The sequence below is a fragment of the Nicotiana sylvestris genome, chromosome 12 (genome assembly GCF_000393655.2).
Source record: "Nicotiana sylvestris chromosome 12, ASM39365v2, whole genome shotgun sequence".
NCBI lineage: Eukaryota > Viridiplantae > Streptophyta > Magnoliopsida > Solanales > Solanaceae > Nicotiana > Nicotiana sylvestris.
In genome coordinates this window covers 39,507,841-39,533,583 of record NC_091068.1, presented here as the reverse complement: position 1 = coordinate 39,533,583, position 25,743 = coordinate 39,507,841, and the positions used below count along the sequence as shown (strand labels likewise).

The following is a 25,743-nucleotide window of genomic DNA, read 5'->3' as shown; positions in this document are numbered from 1 at the left end:
AAAATCTCAAAATACTGCCCTTAATACAAAAAATCAGAATCCAATACAAAACAGATTTTACAATCTGTTCAAACTTAATTACCAACACTAGTTTCTGATTGAACAGCTATAACCAAATTCTAAGGTTTTAATGCAGAAAAACATTAGATTTCCAATTCAGAACAATATTTACAGAATTTTAACTAATCGGGTAATTAACAATCAGAATTAAAACAAAACAGAATGTTGAATGATTCAGTCTATACAGACAGACTAATTAATGAAGCTTAATTGAATGATTGCATATTATAGCTGACATTGATCAGCAAACAATGAAAACAAGCAATTCAAATAATTTCAGGATTTATTGCCAGAATCAAGGATTTAACGGAAACTAATTAATCGATATCACTTGTTAATCGACTGCACATTACAATTGACACTTAAACAAATTAGTAACAAAGCAACTGTCAAACAGTGTTATTGACGAATTTATAGACTAACAGGGAATTAAGTAAGCGACGCAATTTAGGACTCGATTTCACCATTTATAACACGTACAGTTAAGACGACTATAAATAACAGACAAAATTGGACCAAATAAAAGGTCCTTTGAAAATAAATAGAGTTAGTGTGACTTAACAACAACCAAAATCAACATAGTAAATAAACAGGTACGTATATGAATAATGAAAACAAACACGAAGGAAAGAATAAAAATACCTCCTAATAACATAATCAATACGGATCCAGTCCTTGAAACTCTGATTCGGACATTTTGAAATCAAACAGACCTTAGTCGAAGTATTCTCAACTGAAAATACTTCGATTAAAGTCGATTAGACCCCAACCTTCTATTCAATTTGGGCAGATTCCAAAATTTGGGATTTTAGGGTTCTTGAAGGTCTGATTTAGGGCTCAACCATTTCTGGTCAGATTCGAACCAAACCAAGTTTGGTTTGGTTACGAGTGAGGTTAGGAGAGTGACTGGTGTGAGTTTGGGGTACATTGGGGTACGTTTAGGTTATGCTCGAATCTTCTCGAAGATTCGAGATGCTGTAAGGTGATTCGAGGTGAACGAACAACAGATCCGTAACGAGGCCGGTTAGGGGGTGCTATAGTGTTAATTAGGGACTGGTTGGTTTGGAACTGAGTTTGGCTTGAATCTTCAAATGAAGATTCGAGAAACTCCAGGAAGATTCGAGCTCAGTGGTTACCAGATTCGGATAGAGGATGGTCAGGGGGTTCAGGGGTGTTAAGGTGGTGACCGGCGGCGTCGTTGCCACCGGGTTTCAGGCGAGGGGGAGTTAGGGCGGCTAGGGTAAGGGGTATCGTCTCAAAGACGATGATGAACAGGAGAGGGAGGGGGGTGTTTGGTTTGGGGGTGGGGCAAGGATTTGGGGCTTATATAGGGGAGGGGTGGTTTGATCTCGTCCGTTGGATCAGGTAAGATATACGGTTGGGATCAATTCATTTAACTAAACGGTGTCATTTGGTTTAGTGTTGGGGTCGGGCTGAACCCGGCAATGGGTCGGGTAAGGGTATGGAATCTCAACCGTTGGATTGATTTAATCCAACGGCCTTGATGAAAAATGACCAAACGACGTCGTTTGGTTTACCCCTGAGTCGGACTGGATTGGGGCGGGTATGGGCTGTGATTTTGGGCCTGATTTTTGTTTAAAATTTCTTGGCCCAGATCCGTTTTGCCTATTTTTCAACCCTTTTCATTTTCTATTTTTTTTTTCATTTTACACAATTCTTAATTAAATTGTAAAATCAATTAACATTTTGACATACAAATTAAAACAAGTAGTTAAACATCCTAATCACTCAAAGGTATACTTAAATGACAAAAATTACAACAAATATATATATTTTTTGTGATTTTCCTTCTTTCAAAACCAAACTATGGTTTATAATTTCCTAAATATTATTTTTTATTATTATCCTTTTATACAAACCGATGATTAATTAATGAAATATTAATTCCGGAATGCATACTCATCTACATTACCCTTTTTTATTTTTTCCTTAATTAGAATAAAAATGATCATGCACAAATAAAATGCTACAAAAAATTCAAAATTGCATACAAAGAAAAATTATTTGTGATTTCTTTTGGAGTAATGCTGTGAGGCAAAAATCACGTGCTCACAAAAGGCGATGTAATAGAAGAAAACCCCTGAACAAATCGGCGATAATAGCCTGCTAGCCCAAGAAAACTCCGAATCTCTGTGACTGAGGACGGTCTAGACCAACTCTGCACTGCTTCTATCTTCCTTGGATCAACCTATATACCCTCGTGGGACACTATGTGTCCCAAAAATGCCACAGAACTTAGCCAAAATTCACATTTGGAGAATTTTGCATAAAGCATCTCCTCTCTCAATCTCTGCAACACTACACGCAAATGATGGGCATGCTCCTCCTGGCTATGCGATTACACCAGGATATCATCAATGAATACAATAACAAATGCATCCAGATAAGGCTGAAATACAATGTTCATCAAATGCATGAACGCTGCTGGGGCATTGGTCAGCCCGAAAGACATAACCAAAAATTCATAGTGACCATATCTAGTCCTAAAGGCAGTCTTGGGAATATCCGACTCCCTGATTTTCAACTGGTGATAGCCCAAACGGAGTTCGCTCGTTAAACAATTAACTCACATTTCACGTCAAAAACCCAATCGCGACTTGATGAAATTAAACCAAAATTTCCAGATCAGTCCTATAATTCATGATTTAAATTCTGGAAGTCTCGAAATCAAATTTGGATCTCTAGAACTAAAAATGAACCTTTAGATCATTACATTTATGCTCAAAACGGCAAAAATCTTCCAAAAATGACCCGTTGGGCATCCGAAACACACCCGAGGCCCCCGGGACCCCGACCAATAATACCAACCAGTCCCAAAATACATTACGGACTTGCTCGAGGCCTCAAATCACATCAAACAACGCTAAAATCATGAATCAACCTCCAATCCAAGTTTTATGAACTTTAGAATTTCCAACTTCTATTTCCGATGCCGAAACCTATCAAATCACGTCCGATTGACTTCAAATTTTGCACACAAGTCCAAAATGACATAAAGAAGCTATAGAAATTCTCAGAATTCCATTCCAACCGCCGGATCAAAATTTGACCTATCAACCGGAAATCGCCATAATACTAACTTCGCCAAAATGAGCTAATTTCTTCACCGGACCTCCAAAATTAATTCTGATTGCGCTCCTAGGCCTTAAATCATCCCCCGAAACTAACCGAGTCATCGGAATTCAATTACGATCCCTCTAACTCACAAGTCAATGTCCGGTTGACTTTTCCAAACTACTTCTTCCTTAAAGAGACTAATTGTCCCATTTCATACCAAACTCGATCCGAATTGACTCAAATTCACCAAGTACACATATTGAAACATGAATAAGCATTTAACGGGGAATACAGGATGAAAATATAGGAAACGACGGTTCGGGTCGTTACAGTACTCATGAGCAAAAACGGTTTTGATAGGCTTGATAGCGCCAAGGTTATCGGAATACAACTTTAACGTTGATGCTACAGCCATCGGACGCATCAAAGACACCAAGTGGCCTCGACCTTTACAATTCGATCCTTCCTAAAGGGACCCCAGCCTAATGTGTAAATATCATGGCACTCACGGACACGGAACTGAAGACTGTCAACAACTAGAGAAGAAGTAGTCTGGTTATTCAACAATGGGCACCTTCTAGATATTCTGAGTGATCGGGCCAAAAATCACTTTAGGAATAGGGACACCAACAAACATATTGAGAAAGAGGAACCTCAGCACGTCATTAACATGATCATTGGTGGAGCTGACATCCCCAAGGACCGATGCTTAAATGCACTAAAGTATCTATCACAAGGGAAAAACGGACTTGAGACTATGTACCGGAGGGAATCATATCTTTCAGCGATGAGGACGCTGAAGGCGTCGTGCAACCACACAATGATGTACTGGCAATATATGTACTCATAAATAATTTCGAGTTAAGTGTGTGTTAATTGATCCAGGTAGCGTGGCCAATATCATTAGATTGAGGGTCGTGGAATAGTTGGATCTGCAAGACCAAATAGTGCCTGCAGTCTGAGTGTTAAACGGATTCAACATGGCTTGCGAGACCACTAAAGGGGAGATAACCCTACTGGTAAACACAACTAAGACCGTTCAGGACACAAAGATCTATGCGATCAAAGGAGATATGAGGTACAATTCTTTATTCAGGAGGCCAAGGATTCACAACATAAGGGCAGTACCCTTGATGCTATATCAGGCATTAAAATTTCCTACACAAGGAGGGATCAAAATAGTTTACGGAGAACAACTGGCTGCAAAACAAATGTTCGCGTTCGATGAGGTGGTCCCTATATCCACACATTCGACATCGAAGAGTTCAAATTCAGTGACTATGGGAGAAACCAAATAGCTATCACCGACGCCGGCCTTAACCGAACCAGAGAAGCAGGAGACAGGCGAGTACGACCACTACGGGGTCCCTAGGTCTTTTATAGCCCCCGACAATTTTGATGCCACAAAGTCAACGGTTGAGGAGTTAGAGCAAATCAGGTTGATCGAGCATTTGCCCGATTGAAAGGTATACCTGGGCACGGGAGTAACTCTCGAGCTCAGGAAAAAGGTCATTGAATTCCTTATAGCTAACATAGATTGCTTTGCTTGGTCCTATCTTGACATGACAGGGATACCACCGGAGATAACTACCCACAAGCTGAGCTTGGATCTAAAGTTGCACTGGTTAAATAGAAGAGGAGACCTCAGCCCGACATCAAGCATACATTCACCAAATATGAGGTATCCAAACATCTTAAAATAGGATCCATTCTGGAAGTTAAACACCCGGATTGGTTAGCAAACATAGTGGTAATGCCTAAAAAGGGAAATAAATTGAGAATTCACGTAGACTATAAAGACTTAAACAAGGCATGCCCCAAACACTCTTTCCTTTTGCCTAACATTGATCACATGATCGATGTAATGACCGGCCACGAGATACACAACTTTCTCGACGCCTACTCCGGGTACAACCAAATCCGGATGGACCCGGACGACCAAGAAAAAATTTCCCTCATCACTAAATATGGCACCTATTGTTATAACGTAATGCCATTCGGACTCATAAACGTCGATGCCACTTACCAATACCAAGTAAATTGGATATTCGAAGAACAAATAGGAAAATCAATGGAGATTTACATTAAAGACATGTTAGTTAAGTCCCTGCGAGCAGAGGACCATTTAAAACATTTGCAGGAAACTTTCAGCATGTTGAAGAAATATAATATGAAGCTGAACCCAGAGAAATGCGCATTTGGAGTCGGGTCCGGAAAGTTCCACGAATTCATGGTGTCCAACCGAGGAATCAAGATCAATCTCGATAAGATCAAGGCCATTAAGGACATCACCGTGATGGACAATGTCAAGGGCATTCAAAGGCTAACCGGGCACATAGCCGCCTTAGGTCGATTCATTTCAAGGTCCTCCGATAATAGCCACCGGTTCTTCTTGTTATTGAAGAAATAACTTCTCATGGACCTTGGAGTGCCAACAAGCCTTGGAAGAACTCATGCGGTACCTTTTGAGCCCGCATTTGCTTCATACTCCAAAGGCAGATGAGTAGTTGTACTTGTACTTAGCATTGTTTGAGATAGTGGTAAGTGGAGTCTTGGTCCGGAAAGAGGAAGGTACGCAATTTCCTATCTAGTATGTTAGCAGGACTCTAGGTGAGGTCGAAACTAGGTATCCTCACCTGGAAAAATGGGCGCTCGCTTTGCTAAGTGCCTCTAGAAAGTTAAAGTCATACTTTCATTGCCATCCCATATGTGTCGTAACTGCCTACCCTTTGAGAAACATAATGCATAAACTCGAGCTCTTAGGACGATTGGCCAAATGGGGTGTGGAAATCAGCGGTTACGATATCGAATATCGACCCCGAACCGCCATCAAATCCAAATTTAGGCAGACTTCGTTGCTGACTTCACGCCAGCCCTAGTACCCGGAGTTGAAAGGGAATTGTTGTTAAACTCGGGGTCCTCGGGGATCCGGACCCTCTTTACGGACAATGCCTCGAACACAAAAAGGGTCCGGACTTGGCATTGTGTTAAAGCCACCAACGGGTAATGTAGTTAGGCAATATATTAGAACTGTAAAATTGACTAACAATGAGGCTGAGTATGAGGCCATGATCGAAGGTCTCGAAGTGGTTAAAAACTTGGGGGTCAAAGTGATCAAAGTTAAGTGCGATTCACTCCTGGTGGTGAATCAGGTCAATGGGACGTTCTAAGTGAAAGAGGAACAAATGCGAAGATACCAGGATAAACTGCAGCTAACATTGCATCGATTCAAGGAGTGGACCCTGCAACTTATACCCCAAGATCAAAACAATGAGGCCGATGTTATAGCTAGCTTGGGATAGTAGGTTGATGATGATAAATTCAGCTTGGGAATGGCCGTACAACTCATGAAATTGATAGTAGAAGAGGGCCTAGCCAAGATAAACTCAACAAGCATAACCTGGGATTGGAGAAACAAGTATATAGATTACATGAAGACCGGGAAGTTGACCTCGGACCCTAAATAATCAAGAGCTCTACGCACGAAGACGGCAAGGTTCAACATGTTTTAAGATAACACCTTATTCAGGAGAACGTTCAATGGACCACTCGCCATATGTCTGAGACCGGGAGATACCAAATATGTCTTGAGGGAAGTTCACGAGGGCACCTGCGGGAATCATTCGGGTGCTGAATCGCTAGTTTGTAAGATCATCAGAGCCGACTACTACTGGATCGAGAAAGATGTAAAGGAGTTCGTACTAAAGTGCTACAAATGTCAGAGGCATGCATCGATGATCCACCAGCCCGGGGAGTTACTACATTCGGTCTTGTCACCTTTAGCCATTCATGAAAAGGAGAATGGACATTGTCGGCCCCAGCCATGGGCACTCGGTAAGGCTCAAATTATATTATTTATGACTGACTATTTTTATAAATGGGTTGAAACCCAGCCATTTGAGAAAGTCGGGGAGAAAGAAGTTATTTATTTTATTTGGGACGACATAATATACCGATTCGGAATGCCGGCCGAGATTGTATGCGACAACGGGAAGCAATTCATCGGCAGTACGGAAGGGCAATAAGATTAATAGTATCCTCTCAACACCCTATCACCCTAGTAGGAAGGGCAAGCGGAGTCTAGTAACAAGATATACTCCAAAATCTCAAGAAGAAATTGACCGACACCAAAGGAAAATGGAAGGAAATTTTGCTCGAAGTACTATGGGCATATCGTACAACCTCAAAATCTAGTACTGGGGCCACCCCATTCTCGTTGGTCAATGGTGCCAAAGTTCTAATACCGGTCGAGGTAGGAGAACCGAGTTTTAGGTTGAGATACAATCGAAGACTCAAACGGTGAGGTCATGGACACAAGCCTGGAACTGTTGGATGAAAGGCGTGATGCCACCCTCGTAGGGATGGCCGCCCAGAAGCAATGGATCGAAAGGTATTACAACCAGAGAGCCAACCTCTGTCACTTCAATGTCAGGGACTTAGTGTTAAGAAAGGTGACACAGAACACTAGGAACCAAAACAAAGGGAGATGGGATAGAATTGGGAAGGTCTTTATCGAATTATAGAGATTACCGGTAAATGTTCGTACAAACTCGAAGTAGGAAACAGGGAGTGACTACCAAACAACTGGAACTTAACTCACATAAAATGATACTACTGCTAAGGTACATCCCCATTCATTCTTTTCTTTATATATCATACGAATTGGACTAACACTTGCAGGCAACGTCCAAAGAATGATGCAGCTATTACGCCTGAAAGCACATATTGCACTCTTTTTTCCTTGGACCGATTTTGTCCCAGATGGGTTTTCTGGCGAGATTTTTAAAGAAACAACAATAGATCATGCTAACTTAGAATCGAAGATTGGTTGTGAACTGGAATAGAGGGTCACATCAATAGTATTTGATCCCTCTCGATGATCGAACTCAAATACTGGGGTCCATCAACCTCGGATAATGATTTTAGCAAGGAAGGAAGCTTGGCTCTTAAACAATCTAGGCTCAGTGGATAGGATTTACTGTAAGGGCCAAATAGTCAAATGAATCGTGCCTGAATAGACCACCTAAGCCACAATACGAAGCTTGCACACAGTTACAATCTTGTATATTGCGCATAGAAATAAAAGAGAGTTTCTACCTTGCAGATACATATTTTGTCTCTTAAGACTTTTACATCTTGTTCCTTAAATATATCGTGCCCAAGGGCTACCTCTATCCGAATCCAATAAATCACCCTCACTCGGGGACTGTCGTCCAAAATAATCTCGGACGGCTTGTGTTATTGAAGCCCGAAGGCACAGAGCCTATTAGGTAGCGCTCGAACTTGAAAAGGTACGGCCATCCCCACTTGGGGACTATCGTCCAAGGCAAGTTCGGACGGCTCGGGTATCGAAGTCCTAAGGTACAAAGCCTATTAGGTAGTACATTAACTTAAAAGGCTACGACCATTCTAGAAATGGATCAGAGATATCCAAAGCCCGTAATCAAAACATAAGGCCTTCAAAAATTCTAAATTGGTTCAAAGGCTACCCTCGGCAAAACTATAATTTAAAAAAATCTAAACAAGTACTTCGGGGAAAGCTTTCGGTCATACGGAGCCCCCACGAGGTTTAAACAAAAGTTACATCGAGAATGAATCTTGATTTTTTGAACCTCCAAACAAGACCTTGGTACTACATTTTATTCCATGCTAAGGCATTTAAAATCTTTGCAATCATAAAGTGGAAGTCAAAAGAAACGAACTCAAAAATTGCAGAGAGAAAAAGGCCTTATATACATTAAAATAAAGATCTTTACAAAGGCCAAACGACCTTAACAAAATAAAGAAAAATACAAAAATAAAAGAAAAATCTATAAGACACCTAAGCATGGTCTCCACCGGAGCCCGCCTCGTCACCAGGGGCGTCAGGGTCTTCTCCGTTATCGGATTCGTCGGAGTCCTCAGAACCTTCTTCATCCTCGGGGTCAGCCAACTTCTTTGCCTCAGCTTCGAGCCTTTTAACATGTTCGATCTCGGCTGTCAGATCGAAACCCCGGGCATGGACCTTCTCGAGAGCCTCCCTTCGGGACTGCCACTTCACGTACTCGGCAGTAACTTTCAGGCGGTCCTAGGCTACCCCGACATTAGCCTTTTACTGCACCACCATCTCTTCAGCATTGGCCCTAGTTATTTCGAAATAAACCGCATTGATTCAAACTCTTTGCCAAGAGCATCCTGTTCAGCAATGGCCGAACCTAGTTGAAACTGAGGTTTTTGATTTGTTGAGCCCGAGTTTGGCTTTTTCAGAGATTGACCTCCACCGATGCCGGCTGCTCTCGAGCAGTCTCCTTCTCTGATGCCAATCAATCTATTTTTCCTTTTCATCTGTTGGCCATAGCATTGACCTCGTTAATCTCGACTTAGAGTTGGTCGATCCTGTCAACCATTTGCTGAACCTGCGAGGTTTGGTCGTTAATCGCCATGTCTAACTCATCATCACTAACTTCAAAAATCTTTACCTTTTCCACCAGGTCAGCATGCTCCTCCTAAGCTGCGTCTAACTAAGCTCGAAGACGCTTGACAGCTTCTTCACGTTGCTCTCTAAGAAGCTTATATGTGTCCCTCTTCTCAGAAAGCTCCTTGACCTCGGCCTCGAGCTAGTTAGCCTCAGCCCGTTACCAAAGAAACTTTCATGATGAAGTACCGAGGCTTGAAAAAATATGAAAAAGAAAAGTCGTGAGAGATATCAAAAGCCTTAAATCTGAAGATGAAAAAAATTTAATGACACATTACCCGGTTCGTTGAACAAGCACAGTGTGTCCACCTCGTTCATTTTTGGCTAGTCGTCTTCGGTTACCAGGCACCAAAGGTAGTTAGCCACTCTAACAGAGGTGGAAAGAACCCCAGCATCCTCTGGGACAGTGATGATTATTGACCTCTTTCGGCCGGGATCAATGCTTGGAACAGAGAACCGATTGACTAATTTCGGACTCGAGCTCGGCCTACCGACCTCCGTAGATGGGTCCTTCCTTGGCACTACCAAATCACCCAACCCAGATAAGTCCTCTACGGCGGTTGAATCCACACCTTCAAAAAAGCAACGGAGGGGGTCGTCCACACCATGGGCCCCTTCGTTAGATCGCTCCTTTGTCGCTTGGGCTTTGTCGAACATGGACTTGGTGAATGAAGGCAATCCCGAAATTTTTATGACACCGGGCAGAGAGGAACTGACATCATGAGAAGCCTCAGCCTTCATTTATACATTGGCCTCCTGAACTTGAGAAAGACCGGCCTCCATTTTCTACTCCTCGGCTATTGCCCGCTCTTCGGTGAAGGTCAGTTTGCAGATTGCAAAAAGGTCATCCTCCTCGGGCTCATCCCTGATTCGGTAGGTGAGTCCGAGTCTGGAGCTCGAGAACTGGCTCTCCTTTGGCTTACAGTCCAATCGTCTCTTTGGTTTTTTCTTCTCTGAGCTCTGGGAACCCAAAGCCTTTATTTTCTTCTTCTTCTCCCCTGTTGCAGCCTGATCTACCCCGAAGTAGAGGAATCAACGGGCAATCCTAGTCCCCAACCAAAGGCCTAAGCTCGACGGTCTTAGGTAAATCTGTGAAAAGGAAATAAGAATGTAATGCTAAAAGAAGAAGCCTAATGTAACTTATTCGGGAAAGAAATCTTATCGTGGGAATGAGCCTCCCAACGGCCCTTCGAGAATTTTGCTCCACGAGCACTCGGAGTAAGGCATCTGTGAGACAATAACCTTGATCCAATCCTAAGCTGAGGGATATCATTTGGGACTCAAGCTACAGCTGCACCACCACAAATACTGAAGAAGAAAAAGGAGATGAACATAAAATCAATATTCAAAGGAAAGTTGCATTTACGTGATATATTCCACCTCTAGGGAAATGGCCTATACTCTATAGGGATCTGGTCAGATGACCTCACCTGGACAAAGCACCCATGCCAGCCTCGATCCTGGTCCTCATCGATGCTTGAGAATGTGGCTTTGCTAGATCGAGCACGAGCTTTATCAGTCCCCCTCGGAAGATTCGGGGACTGTACAGGTAGAGTAGATGATCTATGGTGAGCAGACAGGAGTCGATCTTGTTCATAAAAAATTGGAAGAGGATTATGATCCTCCACAGCAATTGGTAGATTTGACCGAGGCATACTTCGTACCTCTTGCAAAAGACTATAATGACTGGGTCCACTGAGCCAAGTGTGAAGTTATAAGTGTAAACACTTAGATATCCCTCGACATGGGTAGTAATGGCCTTCTCAGGGTTAGGGACCACTATGTCCTTATCTGCCCAGTTATAGTCCTTTTGGACCTCAGGGAGGACATCTTAGGTGATCGAGCATATATATCTCAATACCTCCTCACACCGACCCTACCCTAAAGAGGGCTTCTCAACCTTAAAGTCTTCAGCAACCGAAAACCCCTGGGAACGAACATTTTCAAGGGAGGTTCGACGGCCGGCTCTTCAGTAGCCATGTCAGTAGCGGACCTCTCCATGTCGACCACATCAGGAGTGGTTTCATCAATTTCAGCAGTTGGTTGAGAGGAAGAAGCAACTTTTTGGTGAACATATTTGGAAGTTTTTGTCATTTTTATCTAGAAAAGGCTTGAGAAAAGATGACGAAAGATGAAGGGTCAAGTGCGTCTGTTTGGACAAAAGATGTGTAAAAGTTTGAAACCTACTGAAAATTCTTGAAAACGGAGGTAAAAACGCTAGATTATGAAGAAGGGTAGAAGACTCGAGGGTAGAAGCTTGACATAAAGTAAAAAATGAATGAAAGAGGGGAATATTTATAGAGGCTTCACGACGTTTCAAGTTTAGAGATGGCCAACTGGTGATTGACTCGCGTTTAAGGTCATAATGACATAACGGACATGACATTTCTGGATCTTTGTCATTTTTGTCACGGCATATTGAAGAAGGAATCGAGGACCTCATATCGTTTCTCTTTAACTTACCCTTTAAGAAACAAGAGGCTATTTGTATGCAGGTAAAATTGAGCTCATGGTACGTCTCGATTTCTGATGAAGTAAACGGAGCAAGAAACGTAAAGGCAAGAACCGGAATCGAGGCAAGGAGCCCTCGATCCTAGGTCCAAGTGAAATAACTTCTGATGTTCTAAACGTCAATACCACACAAGAGGGGGGTAATTTGTGTGGTACCCAATTTTTCGATCTAGAAGAACTTGGTTCTTCTAGGTGTTCTAACTGCTACTATTGCGGAATTAAAAGTACAGAAAATAAATAACACAGAGATTTTTACGTGGAAAATACCTGGCTCAAAAGGTGAAAAAACCACGACCTACTACTCAGTAGGATTTTCCCAAACATCCACTAAAATCACTGAGCCAAAACACCATTTACAAAACTATTTGTAAACCTAAGGATTAACTCTAATCCCTGTGTAGCACATAGCATCAATTGTTACGACACCTTCAAGTTAGCCTATAACTTGAATACTCAAAGTACCTATTACAAATTCTTCTATGAAAGCTGAAAAGGTATAACTTTAAACCACCTACTACAATTGAACTAGAATAAGAATAAACACAATGGAACAGGTTCTTCAATCTCGTTCAAATAGCTTTAGGTTTGCACACTTGAATTACACTCGAACTGCTTGCAAAAAATGTTGCTACTTTGCTCCCTATTCATGTTAAACTTCTGCGTATGTGCAACACCTATAAAAGAGAACAATCACTATTATTTAATGAGTTAGTAATCAGAGTTTGATTGAGACTCAATTGCTGATCTTCCATCGAAGTTGAGTCCTTGTTCAATACAAACTCCAACCCTATCATTTATCCGGATTGTGTGATTGTGTCCTCTTCCCATAAGGATACTTTCTCTCCTCATCCAATACGCAACCTTTTTGATCAGTTCAGGAGATATTGCTGCTTGATTACTGAGACTTATCTCATTCACGTGTATCTCACATGTCTAGGTTGATAAATATTATGCCTCACATGATGAACCTGGTCCATGACTGAGTTTATTTGCCATTCTTCAAAACTTCACCTGAACTTGGGCCAACAAATTCCCCCTTTTTGATGATGACAAACTCTGTACTTTTACTAATCAAAGAACCTGTAGGAACTCAGCTTGACCAACAACACATTAACTTAGAATTTTAACTTATCATCAAGGACCAGATTTAATTAGGTTTTAAATATCACATTATTCAGAATAAAGAGTAAAGCACAATATCTCTTTCCTCTTTTGGAATCATCGAAAAGTTTCATGCATTGTGAATCCCAGAATTTAGTAATTACTCATGGACACTTGAGCAACTGCAAGTGAAAACATGGATGAAATCATCAATAATCAACAAACATATTCAAACTATTAAGAGCAAAATCTTCATAGAAAAAGAGAAACAACAGTTGTCATTGATAAGATATGTTTCCACCAACAAACCACAAAAAGAAAGAAAAGCTTCCGAAGAATAAGCAAAAAAATGAAAACGTCCCTAATCTGGGTCACTAAGGGTACTAGATTGGTTCAGAAGACAACAACTGGACTTCCTAAGGCTTGGAGGAACTAGAGGGCTGGGTTTGGAGAAGGTTTAGCATATTCTGAAGCATCCCATCACTCTTCTCCTTTTCTTTTGCTAACTCAGTTCTAAGGCCATCTCTTTCAGTTTCCAGTTCAGCTACACGAGCTTGGAGCTGAGTAATTTCAGCATCCTTAGATCCACACTCTTGAACCAAAGCCCTAACCTTGTTGTTCACAAGTGTCTTTAGGGATGAACCAGGTTCAACTGGGTGGCATTGACTGGATAGTCACAAGCCAGAAGAGTCTTGACGCCAAAGTGTTCCTTGCTTGATGTCATCTCCCATTTCTTCAAAGGCACATTCAGCCTATCCAGAACAGTAGTCAATATGAACCCATATGGGGTGGCATGAGCCTTGGAGCCATTTATGACCCTATCCAGTAATTTGACAATAAAGGCAGGCCAATTGATCTGCATTCCTCTTGCAAGGCACTCCATAAGAACCAGGTCCATGTAGTTGGCAGTGTGCCTCTTCTCCTGTCTAGGTAGAATGCACTTGTTAACAAATTCAAACAAGACCTTGTGCTCAGGCCTCATCTCCCTTTTATGCACAAACATGGCTTCAGGCACATCTTCAGCAGTTGCGGCATCACAAAAATTCCTAGTGACTTGAAGAGCAGTAGGGAGAGAATCTAGACATGGCCACATTTGCCTTGTATAATCATCATACCGCTCACTAGGTATGTCTAGAATCTTACCCAATTTGAGTGCATCAAACTGCACCCTTACTCCTTTCACTATACTGGTGACTACCCCATTCTTCACTGTGGCATTAGCCATAAACTCAATCAATTCTTTCCTAGCCAGCCTCCCATCCATTTCAAGGACCATGTCCTTCCAACCTTTTGCAGCTAGGGAATCCACCAGTCTTCTTATTCCTGGCTCATCCAGGTCTCTCAACAGTCTTCCTTTCAAAATATTTCTTCTGCCAAAGATGGCAAACCTATCTTGTTCCTTTTCAAATTCCTCTTCTTCTTCTTCTTCTCCACTCCATTCTTCTTCTTCCTTAGTAATTTTTACCTTCTTACCTTCCACTGTAGATCTGGTTCTTTTGGCTAAAGAGGGTTCATCAGATACAATTTCAGAGGAAGACTTCTTGGAAGAAGCCTTGGCCCTTTTTGGTTTGGGTGTAGGAACCTCCACAATTGTTCTCCTTTCTTGATGGACCAGTTCCATCTCCTCTTCTTCTTCTGCAACCTCGGAACTCTCCACAGCCTTTGTTTTTCCCTTCTTCTTCTTTTTCTTCTTGCTTTCTTCCAGAGCGTTTTGTAGCTCAGCTTCACTTTGTCTGACCCTGCTTCTAGTGGATCTTCCCTTAGGTACTGAAGGTACAGTAGGTTTTGGGGATGACATTTTGCTTTTCTTTGTTGGCTTGGAAGAAGTTGGAGCCTTTTGTGTGGATGTTTTATGCTTCTTTGGATCATAACTGGCCCCAACCCTCTTCAGAAGATCAGCCAGTATTTCCTCAATAGATAAACCAGGTTCATCTTGTTGCTTGCTTAGATACACAAGCCCTTCAGCCGCCTCCCCAGAACCACTTCCCCCTAACTTGTTGCCACCTTCTTCAACACCTCCACAGATAGTTAGAACGTTTTCTTTCCATTTCCTCTCTCATCACCACTTGCTCCATCTCTCTGTTTTTCTTTCTTTTTACCTCCACTTCTACTAGATTCAGCCCCCTTTATATCTTTGACAGGACCAACCAAGACAAACCTATTTTCTACATTTTCAACCATAGTAGAGAGTACCACACAAGAACTTACCTCACCAGGGGTTTCTTGAATTTTGGTAGTGTTAGAAGACCCATGTTCTCCTCCTTTCCTGGCAGAAATAAAAGCTTCAGACTCAGATCTTGAGTCAGATTCTTGAGTAGGACTTTCCTTCCTCTGGCTAGCCTTCAATTTCTCATTTAGAACTTTTCTTAGAGCTCCAGAAGCTATAGTTTTTCTGGCCAACATTTTCTACCTACGAAACCTAGGTTTTGGGGTTTCACTAGGGGATGTAGATGAGGATGTATTCGAATGGGATACTGGTGGGGGAGTGCTAGGATTATCTTGGGTGTTAGTCATGGTGGATTATTTCTTAAGAAAAATTTGGGAATTTTGGAGAGAAGAAGGGTGATCGGAACTTGAGAAGAATTTTGACGGTTATGGACTAATGAAGAAGAGGTGTGGCATGTATTTAAAGATGATTAGACTTAAATTCAGTAGCGACAGCTTTTTCAGAGGCCAATTAGAAGTCTAATCAAGATGTAATTCCGGTCTCTTAGTGATTATTAGGCATTGCTAGATTTTAGGCAAAAATCCTGGTTTTTAGAGTTCTAGGGGAACGAAACTGGTTCAATGCTCAATGGATAGAATTTATGGGAATTTGATGAATGTAGGACTTCTGCTCATGATTGGAAAAATAATCTTTCTAATTGTGCAGAGTATAGAAAACATACCTGAGCTTTTCATATGAACACGTACTGATGAACCAGGTTCGTTATATAGAACTCTCTTGAACATGCCTCAAATGCCAAAATAGAAGAAACTTTATAAGAGATCAGTGAGTCATACACATGTCACAGGAGTATACTAATTAAAGTATGAAACTGAGTAAGAATTGATCTAGATATTTACACAAAGTTAGAACTCCTAACCAAAAAATATTTTTTTTTCTTGTGCATTCTGAACTGGACCTATTAGGTGATCTTAATCATCCCTAACTCCAACCTGTTCCTCTCAAAGTTTTCTCTACTCAGTGCTTTAGTGAAGATGTCAGCTATTTGTTTATCAGCAGCACAGAATTCTATTGAAATCAATCCTTTCTCATAGTTATCTCTTAAGAAGTGGTGTCTAACATCTATGTGCTTAGTCCTCTTATGATGAACACGGTTCTTTGTCATACTTATGGCACTAGTGTTATCACAGAATATTGGAATACATCCCACATCAATTCGAAAATCTACCAGCTCTTGTTTGATCCATAGCAATTGAGCACAACAGGAAGCAACAACAACATACTCAGCTTCAGCAGTAGATAGGGCCACATAATTTTGCTTTTTGGTAGCCCATGACACAGGAGATGAACCAAGGAAGTGTGCCATACCTGAGGTGTTTTTCATGTCCACTAAGAAACCTGCATAATCAGCATTAGTATATCCAACTAGATCAAAATTACTACCTTTAGGATACCAGAGACACATATCAGTGGTGCCTTTCAGATATCTCAGTATCCTCTTTACCGCAGTCAAGTGGGACTCTTTTGAATTTGCCTGAAAATGAGCACAAAGCCCTATACTGAAAACGATGTCAGGTATGTTTGCAGTAAGATACAAGAGTGAACCAATCATACCCTTATACAACTTTTGATCGACTAATGAACCAGGTTCATCAATATCTAATTTGGTGGCAGTTGCAATGGGTGTGTCTATTTCTTTAGATTCCTCCATTTTAAACTTTTTGATTAGCTCTTTTGTATACTTCTGCTGATTGATCATGGTTCCATTTGGACTTTGTTTGATCTGCAAGCCTAAAAAGAAGTTAAGCTCACCCATCATGCTCATTTCAAACTCACTGCCCATTAGTTTTGCAAAGTCCTTACTTAGCCTATCAGTGGTAGCCCCAAATATGATGTCATCCACATATATTTGCATAACAAGGAGATCTTTACCTTTTTTCCTTAAATATAAGGTACTGTCAATTTTACCTCTTTTGTAACCATGCTCCAGTAGGAATTTGGATAGTCGTTCATACCAAGCTCTTGGGGCCTGCTTGAGCCCATAGAGAGCCTTGTCTAACTTGTACACATGCTCATGACATTCCTTGCTCTCAAACCCTGGAGGTTGTTTCACAAACACTTTTTCATTTAGGTAGCCATTCAGGAAGGCACTTTTGACATCCATCTGATGAAGAGTGAATTCCATGTGTGCTGCAAAGTCTATGAGGAGTCTGATTGCCTCTAGTCTTGCAACTGGAGAAAATATCTCATCATAGGATATGCCCTCCTCTTGGTTGTATCCTTGTACCACCAGTCTTGCTTTGTTTCTTGTAACTGTTCCATCTTCATCAAGTTTGTTTCTAAAGACCCATTTTGTACCAATGAATGATCTGTCCTTGGGTCTCGGAACTAGATGCCAAACTTGACTTCTTTCAAATTGGTTGAGTTCATTTTGCATTGCATTCACCCAATCTACATCTTGCAAAGCCTCAACAACATTTTTAGGTTCAATAAGAGATAGGAAAGCATCAAAAGCACACAGATTCTTTAGCTGTGATCTAGTTTTGACTCTAGATGTTGGATCAGTAATAATGTTCTCAATAGGATGAGAACTTTGATACTTGTGAGATTTCACAACCAACTGATTTCTGCTAAATGTTTCTCACATGCTCTGTTGCTGAGGAACAGGGTCATAAACAGGTTCTTTTAGGGGATTGGTTTCAATTTCTCTTTGATCAGTTCCCCCTATCAGGTTGCCCTGGATGGAGGAACCTGTTCCATCACATGTTCCTTCTTTTGATGCCACTTTACTTGTGCTAAAACTTCAGTCAAATCCTTTACCAACCCAATAGCTTCATCTTCATGTTCTTGTCTCTCAGAAAGAATGTTAGTTTCATCAAACACTACATGCACACTTTCTTCTACACACAGAGTTCTTTTATTAAACACTTTATATGCTTTGCTATATGAAGAATATCCCAAGAATACTCCCTCATCACTTCTAGGATCAAACTTACCTAAGGAGTCTTTTCCATTATTATACACATAGCACTTGCAACCAAATGCCCTAAGATGGGATATGTTTGGTTTTCTCCCTTTAAGTAACTCATAGGGAGTCTTCTCTACCAGAGGTCTGGTCATGCATCTATTGATTATGTAACATGCAGTGTTTACGGCCTCTGCCCAGAAGCTGTGGGGCAATTTACTAGAAAGCAGCATGGTTCTAGCCATGTCCTCCAGAGTTCTATTCTTTCTTTCAACTACTCCATTTTGTTGAGGGGTCCTAGGGGCAGAGAAATTATGATCTATACCATTTTCATCACAGAATTCATCAAACTTGGAATTTTCAAATTTAGTTCCATGATCAGACCTAATGGATGCAAGTTGATTTCCTAATTGTTTCTGAGTTTTTCTAATAAATGCAATAAACATGTCGAATGCTTCATCTTTGGAGGTTAGAAATAGAACCCAGGTAAATCTAGAATAATCATCGACAAGCATCATTCCATATTTCTTTCCACCTCTGCTCATGGTTCTCATTGGACCACATAGATCCATATGGACCAGTTCCAACGACTTGGTTGTACTTACCATTTTCTTGCTTTTGAAGGATGATCTTACATGCTTCCCCATTGCACATGCCTCACAAACTTTATCTTCCTTGAACTTGATATTAGGTAACCCTATCACCAAGTATTTAGAGACTAATTTGTTTAGATGATTTAGACTTCCATGACCAAGTCTTTTGTGCCATAGGAGGGGATCATTAACCAACATATTTAAGCAAGTGACTTCATTTTTTGAGAGAGTAGACAAATCTACAATGTAAATATTGTTAACTCTTTTTCCCTGCAAAACAATCTTGCCAGTGGTAAGGTTAATCACAAAGCATTTGGTAGAGGTAAAAGCTACAATATTACCTCTGTCACACAATTGTGACACACTTATTAGGCTATATTTCAAGTCATCTATCAGGTAGACATTCTCTATGGAATGAGAATCTGTTTTGCCTACCTTTCCAACCCCAATGATCTCACCTTTCTTTCCATTTCCAAAGGAGACATTACCTCCTTTTAAGTCCTCAAGTGAAAGGAACTGGTCCTTGTTCCCAGTCATATGTTTTGAGCAACCACTATCCATATACCATATTTGGCTCCTCCCTTTCACTTGGACCTGCAAAACGAAATCAGGGGTTAGTCTTAGGAACCCAAACTAGTTTGGGTCCCTTTCTATAGGCAAAAGGATGAATCAGATTCCTTCTTGCCCACCCATGCAACTTGTTTTTCTCTTGAACAAAGACTTTGTTCTTTTTGACTGGCCTTTTCTTTTGCATTACATTCATTTTTGTAATGGCCAGCCTTGCCACAGTGTGTGCAGATTTTATTTTCAGGAAGAGTGAGGTACTTGCTTCTAGAGTCCCATTTTGGAGTTTGAGTCCCATAGCCAAGTCCTCTTTTGTTGCTACTATGATGCTCTTGCAGCCAAAAGAGTGCATCAGAAGCCTTGTTCCACTTGCAAGTTCTGTCTAGTTCATGTTTCACCTTTCCTAGATCTTCCTTCAGGACTTTGATGAGTTCATCTTTCTTATACAATTCATCTTTCATTTTTTCCAAGTTTTCTTCTAGAGTGAGATATGTGTGATTAGCTTTCTTCTTTCCTGTTTCTAGTTTCCGCTTTAAGTTTTCAAACCTAAGTTCTAGGACACTGTCATCAAGTTCAAGAACTTGATTCTTCAACTCAGCATTTGTGTTATCACTCTCATTAGCACTAGACTCTAGACTTTTGCATTTTGCTTTTAGGATCACACATTACCTAGACAGAACTTCTTTCTCATTGTTAATTATCTCAGACTCATCAATGAAGTCTAGTAGTAGCTCAACCAATTTTTCTTTAGACAAAAATTTAATCTTATTTTTGAGATGAAGGATACTTACCTCTTGTTCATCATCTAATTCCCCGATGACCATCAGTGCTTGCTCTTCTTCAGCTTCATCTTCCGAATCTTCATCTGAAGTTTTTCCTCAAGCAGCAACCATAGCCTTGGTTGAACCTTTGTTCCTTTTTGGTTGAACATGTTCCTTCTTCCTGTTCCTTCGTTCAGCCCTTTATTTCTTCCACTCAATTTCCCATTGAGGGCAGTTCTTGATCATGTGATCAGTCTTACCACACTTGTAGCGACCCTCATTTATTTGTTTCTCAAGAGCTCTTGACTTTTTGAAAGTTGTACCTCTTGAAGGACCCTTTCCTCTCATCAGGTACTTTTTGAATTCTCTAGTGATCATAGCCATCTCATCATCTTCCAGATCTGAACCTTCAGCAATTCTGAAGGCTAGGCTTCTCTCCTTCTTGGGTGTATCCATCTTCATGGTTGCCTTCTCAGTTCATAACTAGTAAGATTTCCAATCAGTTCATCCAGTCTGAGAGTAGCAATATTCTTGGATTCCTGAATGACCGTGATTTTGCTTTCCCATGAGACTGGCAGAACCTTTGTTAGGATTTTCTCAACCTTGTCTTCTTCAAGAATAATCCTTCCAAGGGATTTAAGTTCATTTGTCAGTGTAGTTAACCTAGTATACATCTCTTGGGTAGTTTCTCCTTCCTTCATAGTAAAGTTCTTATATTGAGAATACAGCAGTATTCCTATAGATCTTTTCACTTGAGGTGTTCCTTTATGAGCCACTTGCAAAGTGTCCCATATCTCCTTGGCAGTAGTACAGCTTTGGATCCTACTGTACTCATCTGTACCTAGTCCACACACAAGCCATTTCTTGGCCTTAGCATTTTTCTCCCACTTTTTTAGGTCTTCAGCAGTGTAGTCAGCCCTTGTCTTTGGCACAACCACTCCTTCCTTATTTTTCATTGTAGTTGCCAAAGGACCATTAGTGACTATGTCCCAGAGTTTATAGTCTTCTCCTATGATGTGATCCTTCATCCTGTTCTTCCACCAAGAGTAGTACTGTCCATTGAACACTGGAGGCCTAGCACTAGCTTGCCCTTCCCAGTTCCCAGGTGGTGTACTCATGTTAATCTTTTCTTAAGGTGTTAGCCTCTTCAAGGATAACCCGCTCTGATACCAATTGATGTTCTAAATATCAATACCACACAAGAGGGGAGTGATTTGTATGGTACCTAATTTTTCAATCTAGAAGAACCTGGTTTTCTAGGTGTTCTAACTGCTACTGTTGCAGAATTAAAAGTACAGAAAATAAAGAACACAGAGATTTTTACGTGAAAAATACCTGGCTCAAAAGGTGAAAAAACCACGATATACTACTCAGTAGGATTTTCCCAAACATCCACTAAAATCACTGAGCCAAAACAGTATTTATAAAACTCTTTGTAAACCTAAGGATTAACTCTAATCCCTGTGTAATACACAGCCTCAATTGTTGCGACACCTTCAAGTTAGCCTATAACTTGAACACTCAAAGTACCTATTACAAATGCTTCTATGAAAGCTGAAAAGGTATAACTTTAAACCACCTACTACAATTGAACTAGAATAAGAATAAACACAATGGAACTAGTTCTTCAATCTCGTTCAAGTAGCTTCAAGTTTGCACACTTGAATTACACACGAACTGCTTGCAAAAAGCGTTGCTATTTTGCTCCCTATTCACGTTTAACTTCTGCGTATGTGCAACACCTGTAAAAGAGAACAATCACTATTATTTAATGAGTTAGTAATCAGAGTTTGATTGAGACTCAATTTCTTATCTTCCATCGAAGTTGAGTCCTTGTTCAATACAAACTCCAACCCTATCATTTATCTGGATTGTGTGATTGTGTCCTCTTCCCATAAGGAGACTTTCTCTCCTCATCTAATATGCAACCTTTTCGATCAGTTCAGGAGATATTGTTGCTTGATTACTGAGAATTATCTCCTTCACGTGTATCTCACATGTCTAGGTTGATAAATATTATGACTCACATGATGAACCTGGTCCATGACTGAGTTCATTTGTCATTTTTCAAAACTTCACCTGAACTTGGGCCAACAACTTCCCTAGGGAATATCGGGGCCATGGCCCCCGGGTCCGGTTCAAACCCTAAAGGCCTAGAAGAACATTACTAAATGATTGGGTACGACCAACAGAAGGCCGTGATATCCGCGACTGGCCGGGTATCACTGCGTGAGTCTCAGCACGTATCAATAGAGAACCGATAATTAGTTAAGTAGAAGATTATTATCTTTTATAGAATTTTACTTAGGGTCAAACTCCCTTATTATATAAAGGGAAATCTGAATATTCATTAACAACATTGTAACACACACATAGCAAGGCAATACACTATTATTTTCTCTATTATTTAAAGTTCTTGTTCTTGTTCATCAGTGCTTGGTCATTGTGAGTCAGGGATCGAGGGCGGATATTTTACTAAGGCTGTTATTAAGTTTGGAATCCTCCTCCACAAGTGGTTTGATATACTGCATCTTTTATTTTTTTTAATCTAACACAATTTATCGTTTATTTTGAATTAATCTGTGTATCCTTAAAGTCACTTATAAATTTAATTGTTATCCATTTTTTAGGGTAAGTAAACTCAACTAGGGAAAACTCAAGCCTACAGATAACAAGACTAAAACAAACAAAAGTGGGACCAACAAAAAGAGAAAGCAAAAATTAGGACAGTGAGACAAAATGATGAGAAGCATGGTCCAGACTTATTACAAGATCAAGACAGTGTGACATTAATTAACAGAAAAATAAGAGGAGGAGAAAATTAACAATGGACTCTTCTGATGAAGAAGTCTAGTCTCAACCAGTTGATGGATAATGACGCATACAAGAAATTAGAAGATCCAAATCCAGTTGCAAAAGAGAAATAAATTGGAATTGTCTACAAGAACAAGAAGATAGCCAAGGTAGGTCCTACTGAAAGCTCACAAAATTAACCCTCACCATCTTAGTTTTTTAATGATTTAAGGTTATTAGATATAGTAGAATATAAAAGGGATGAAGTCCAAATGAGCAATATTAATTAAGATTAATGAGATTAGTCAACACGCATAAGATTGAATTTTTGGGAGCAGACAAGATTTGAAGATATAGAATGGCTTTAGGTTTTGATCATGTTGTTAGGAATAAACCCACCACAATAATAACATTCACGGTAATAGTAGCGGAATAATAAAATAATACCGAGATACGGTAATTAACAAAAAGAACAATAAGAACACAAAGATTTTAATATGAAAAACCCTTCTGAATAAGGGAAAAAATCACGAGTCCGAGAAGAGCAAAGTAATCCACTATAATAAAGAATTTTACGCTCCGTAGTCCCGAATAAATTACTCTAGGGATCACTACACACTCAAAAAGAATAATCCTCTTTTGAGATTCCTACCTCAATACAATATTGTCCACACTTTTTATTTTCTCTCACATGCTACACCGTCTGTTAATACCTCACACTGCTTTTTATGCTCTCTGATATATGTTTCTCTGAGAATTGATGTGTAGAAATGAGAGCCGAAGCTCTCCTTATATAGGCGATAACACCCAATCTTCCACCAATCAAAACGATTGATTATTGCAATTTGCAATTGCAAATTTCGTTGTCTGACACCTACTATTTTTGCAAACTTGACAATTTGAAGATATGCAAATCAAATCCAAAACAAGTTATAACCCTTCTCAGGGCATTATCAGATTCATTTGCATGGAGGATCGAAATGATATATTGTTCTTAGGGTCTTATACAATCAACAATAAACCTACCCCAACTTTAACTTTGATGAAGAGGTATTAAAAATTATACTCTTGTGGATTAAACTCCCCAAATTGCTATTGAATTGCTGGAGTATGAACTCTCTAAATCGAATAGGAAGTGGATTAGGGAATCCTTTGTATGCAGATGATTGCACAACAAAGATAGAGAGGGTTTCCTATGCAAGGATGCTAATTAATATTGATGTCACTCGACCATTGCCAAAAAGTGTAAAAGTAGAATATCTTAACGAGGAAGTCTTTGAACATGAGATCATTTTCGACTCGAAACCCATGTACTACCTTACATGCTTGCAAGTGGGACATTGCTTCCAACAGAATAAAAAATTAAAGCAGCATCAGGTTCTAAAATATCAGGACCGACAACAAAGGAATCAGAAGAAAATAACTAAGAAGGTCTGGATGAAAGCAGGCCAAATTAAAACATTGATACAAGGTGAGGCCACAAATGACAAGGAAGTTCCAGAAAACAAGGGGAACGCCAAAGAAGGAGAGGTTGGTTGGACAGAAGTTAGAGGTAGATCAACTGGGAAGCTAACTAAAACAACAAACGTAGAGGGTGCACAATAACTTATCAGTACAAATGGATTCAATTCTAAATGAAGAAGCTTATTATCAGAGAATAAAATTCCAGTATCCACAATATGAAGAAGGGGGAGGTAGTGGTATAGAGGCAGAGGAAATGAATCAATTTTTTTTCATACCAAGATGAAGATAATCACTTGGAATGTTAGAGGGGTGAATAAGTTGTATAAACAAAAGGAGATGAGGGACTTTATTAAAGAAAATAATATTATTCTAGCAATAATAGAGCATTGAGTTGATCAAGAGAACAAAGTTGGTCATATATTAAATAAAATTACACCTGGTTGGGGATGGATCACAAATGCATCTACTACACACAAAGGAAGAATATGGCTAATTTGGAACCTAAATCATGTAGTGGTAAATGAATTGAGTGTTCAACCTCAGTTCATATATGTCTCAATCAGGGGTACATCTACAAATGTTGAGTGCCATTTTGCTGATGTATATAGTCTACATAGTATTAAGGACAGACTGGAGTTCTGGGCCCAATTGGAGAAATTAAAATCATAGCATCAACAACCCTGGCAAATAATGGGGGACTTCAATGCCATCTTGAGTGTGGAGGACATGCTTCATGGTGTTGAGATAAGAGTCTTCCGGAAATTCATGATTGAAGCTGGAATGACAACATTGCAGACAATAGGAAGAATATATACTTGGAGTAATAACCACACATACAATAGGATTGACAGAACTATAGTAAATTCAGTATGGATGAATAAAATACCACCTACACCAGTGCAAGTGATGGATCCAATCTTTTCAGACCATTCACCACTTAGCATTGAACTGGGCAGATCAGGAACTACATGAAGAAGACTTTCAAGTTCATGAGTTGTATAGCAGAGCATCCAGACTTCACCAATGTGGTAGAAGGAAGTTGGATCCAAACCAATATTTCATAATATATGGAGGGTATATGGGATAAACTTAAACATGTCAAGACTACTATAAAAAATTTGAATGTTAATGAATTTGCTGGGGCGTCAAAGTAAATGAAGGACATCAGAGATAAACTGAAAGTTGTGCAGGAGGATATGAGAAATCCAAATCACCCACAAGAGCTCTTTGAA

The 25,743-nt window shown here is 40.1% G+C and overlaps 1 protein-coding gene across 1 annotated transcript; it reads right to left on the bottom strand.

Annotated features, from left to right (window-relative positions):
- Positions 1 to 20,712: 20,712 nt before the first annotated feature.
- Positions 20,713 to 21,372, bottom strand: LOC138882933 (uncharacterized). Its single transcript, XM_070163579.1, has one exon. It carries the CDS (start codon positions 21,370 to 21,372, stop codon positions 20,713 to 20,715), a length of 660 nt encoding a protein of 219 aa, XP_070019680.1.
- Positions 21,373 to 25,743: the final 4,371 nt, after the last annotated feature.

Excerpts from the sequence above, each read along its gene's own strand:
- LOC138882933 (XM_070163579.1), bottom strand. The coding sequence starts at position 21,372 with ATGAGTACACCACCTGGGAACTGGGAAGGGCAAGCTAGTGCTAGGCCT.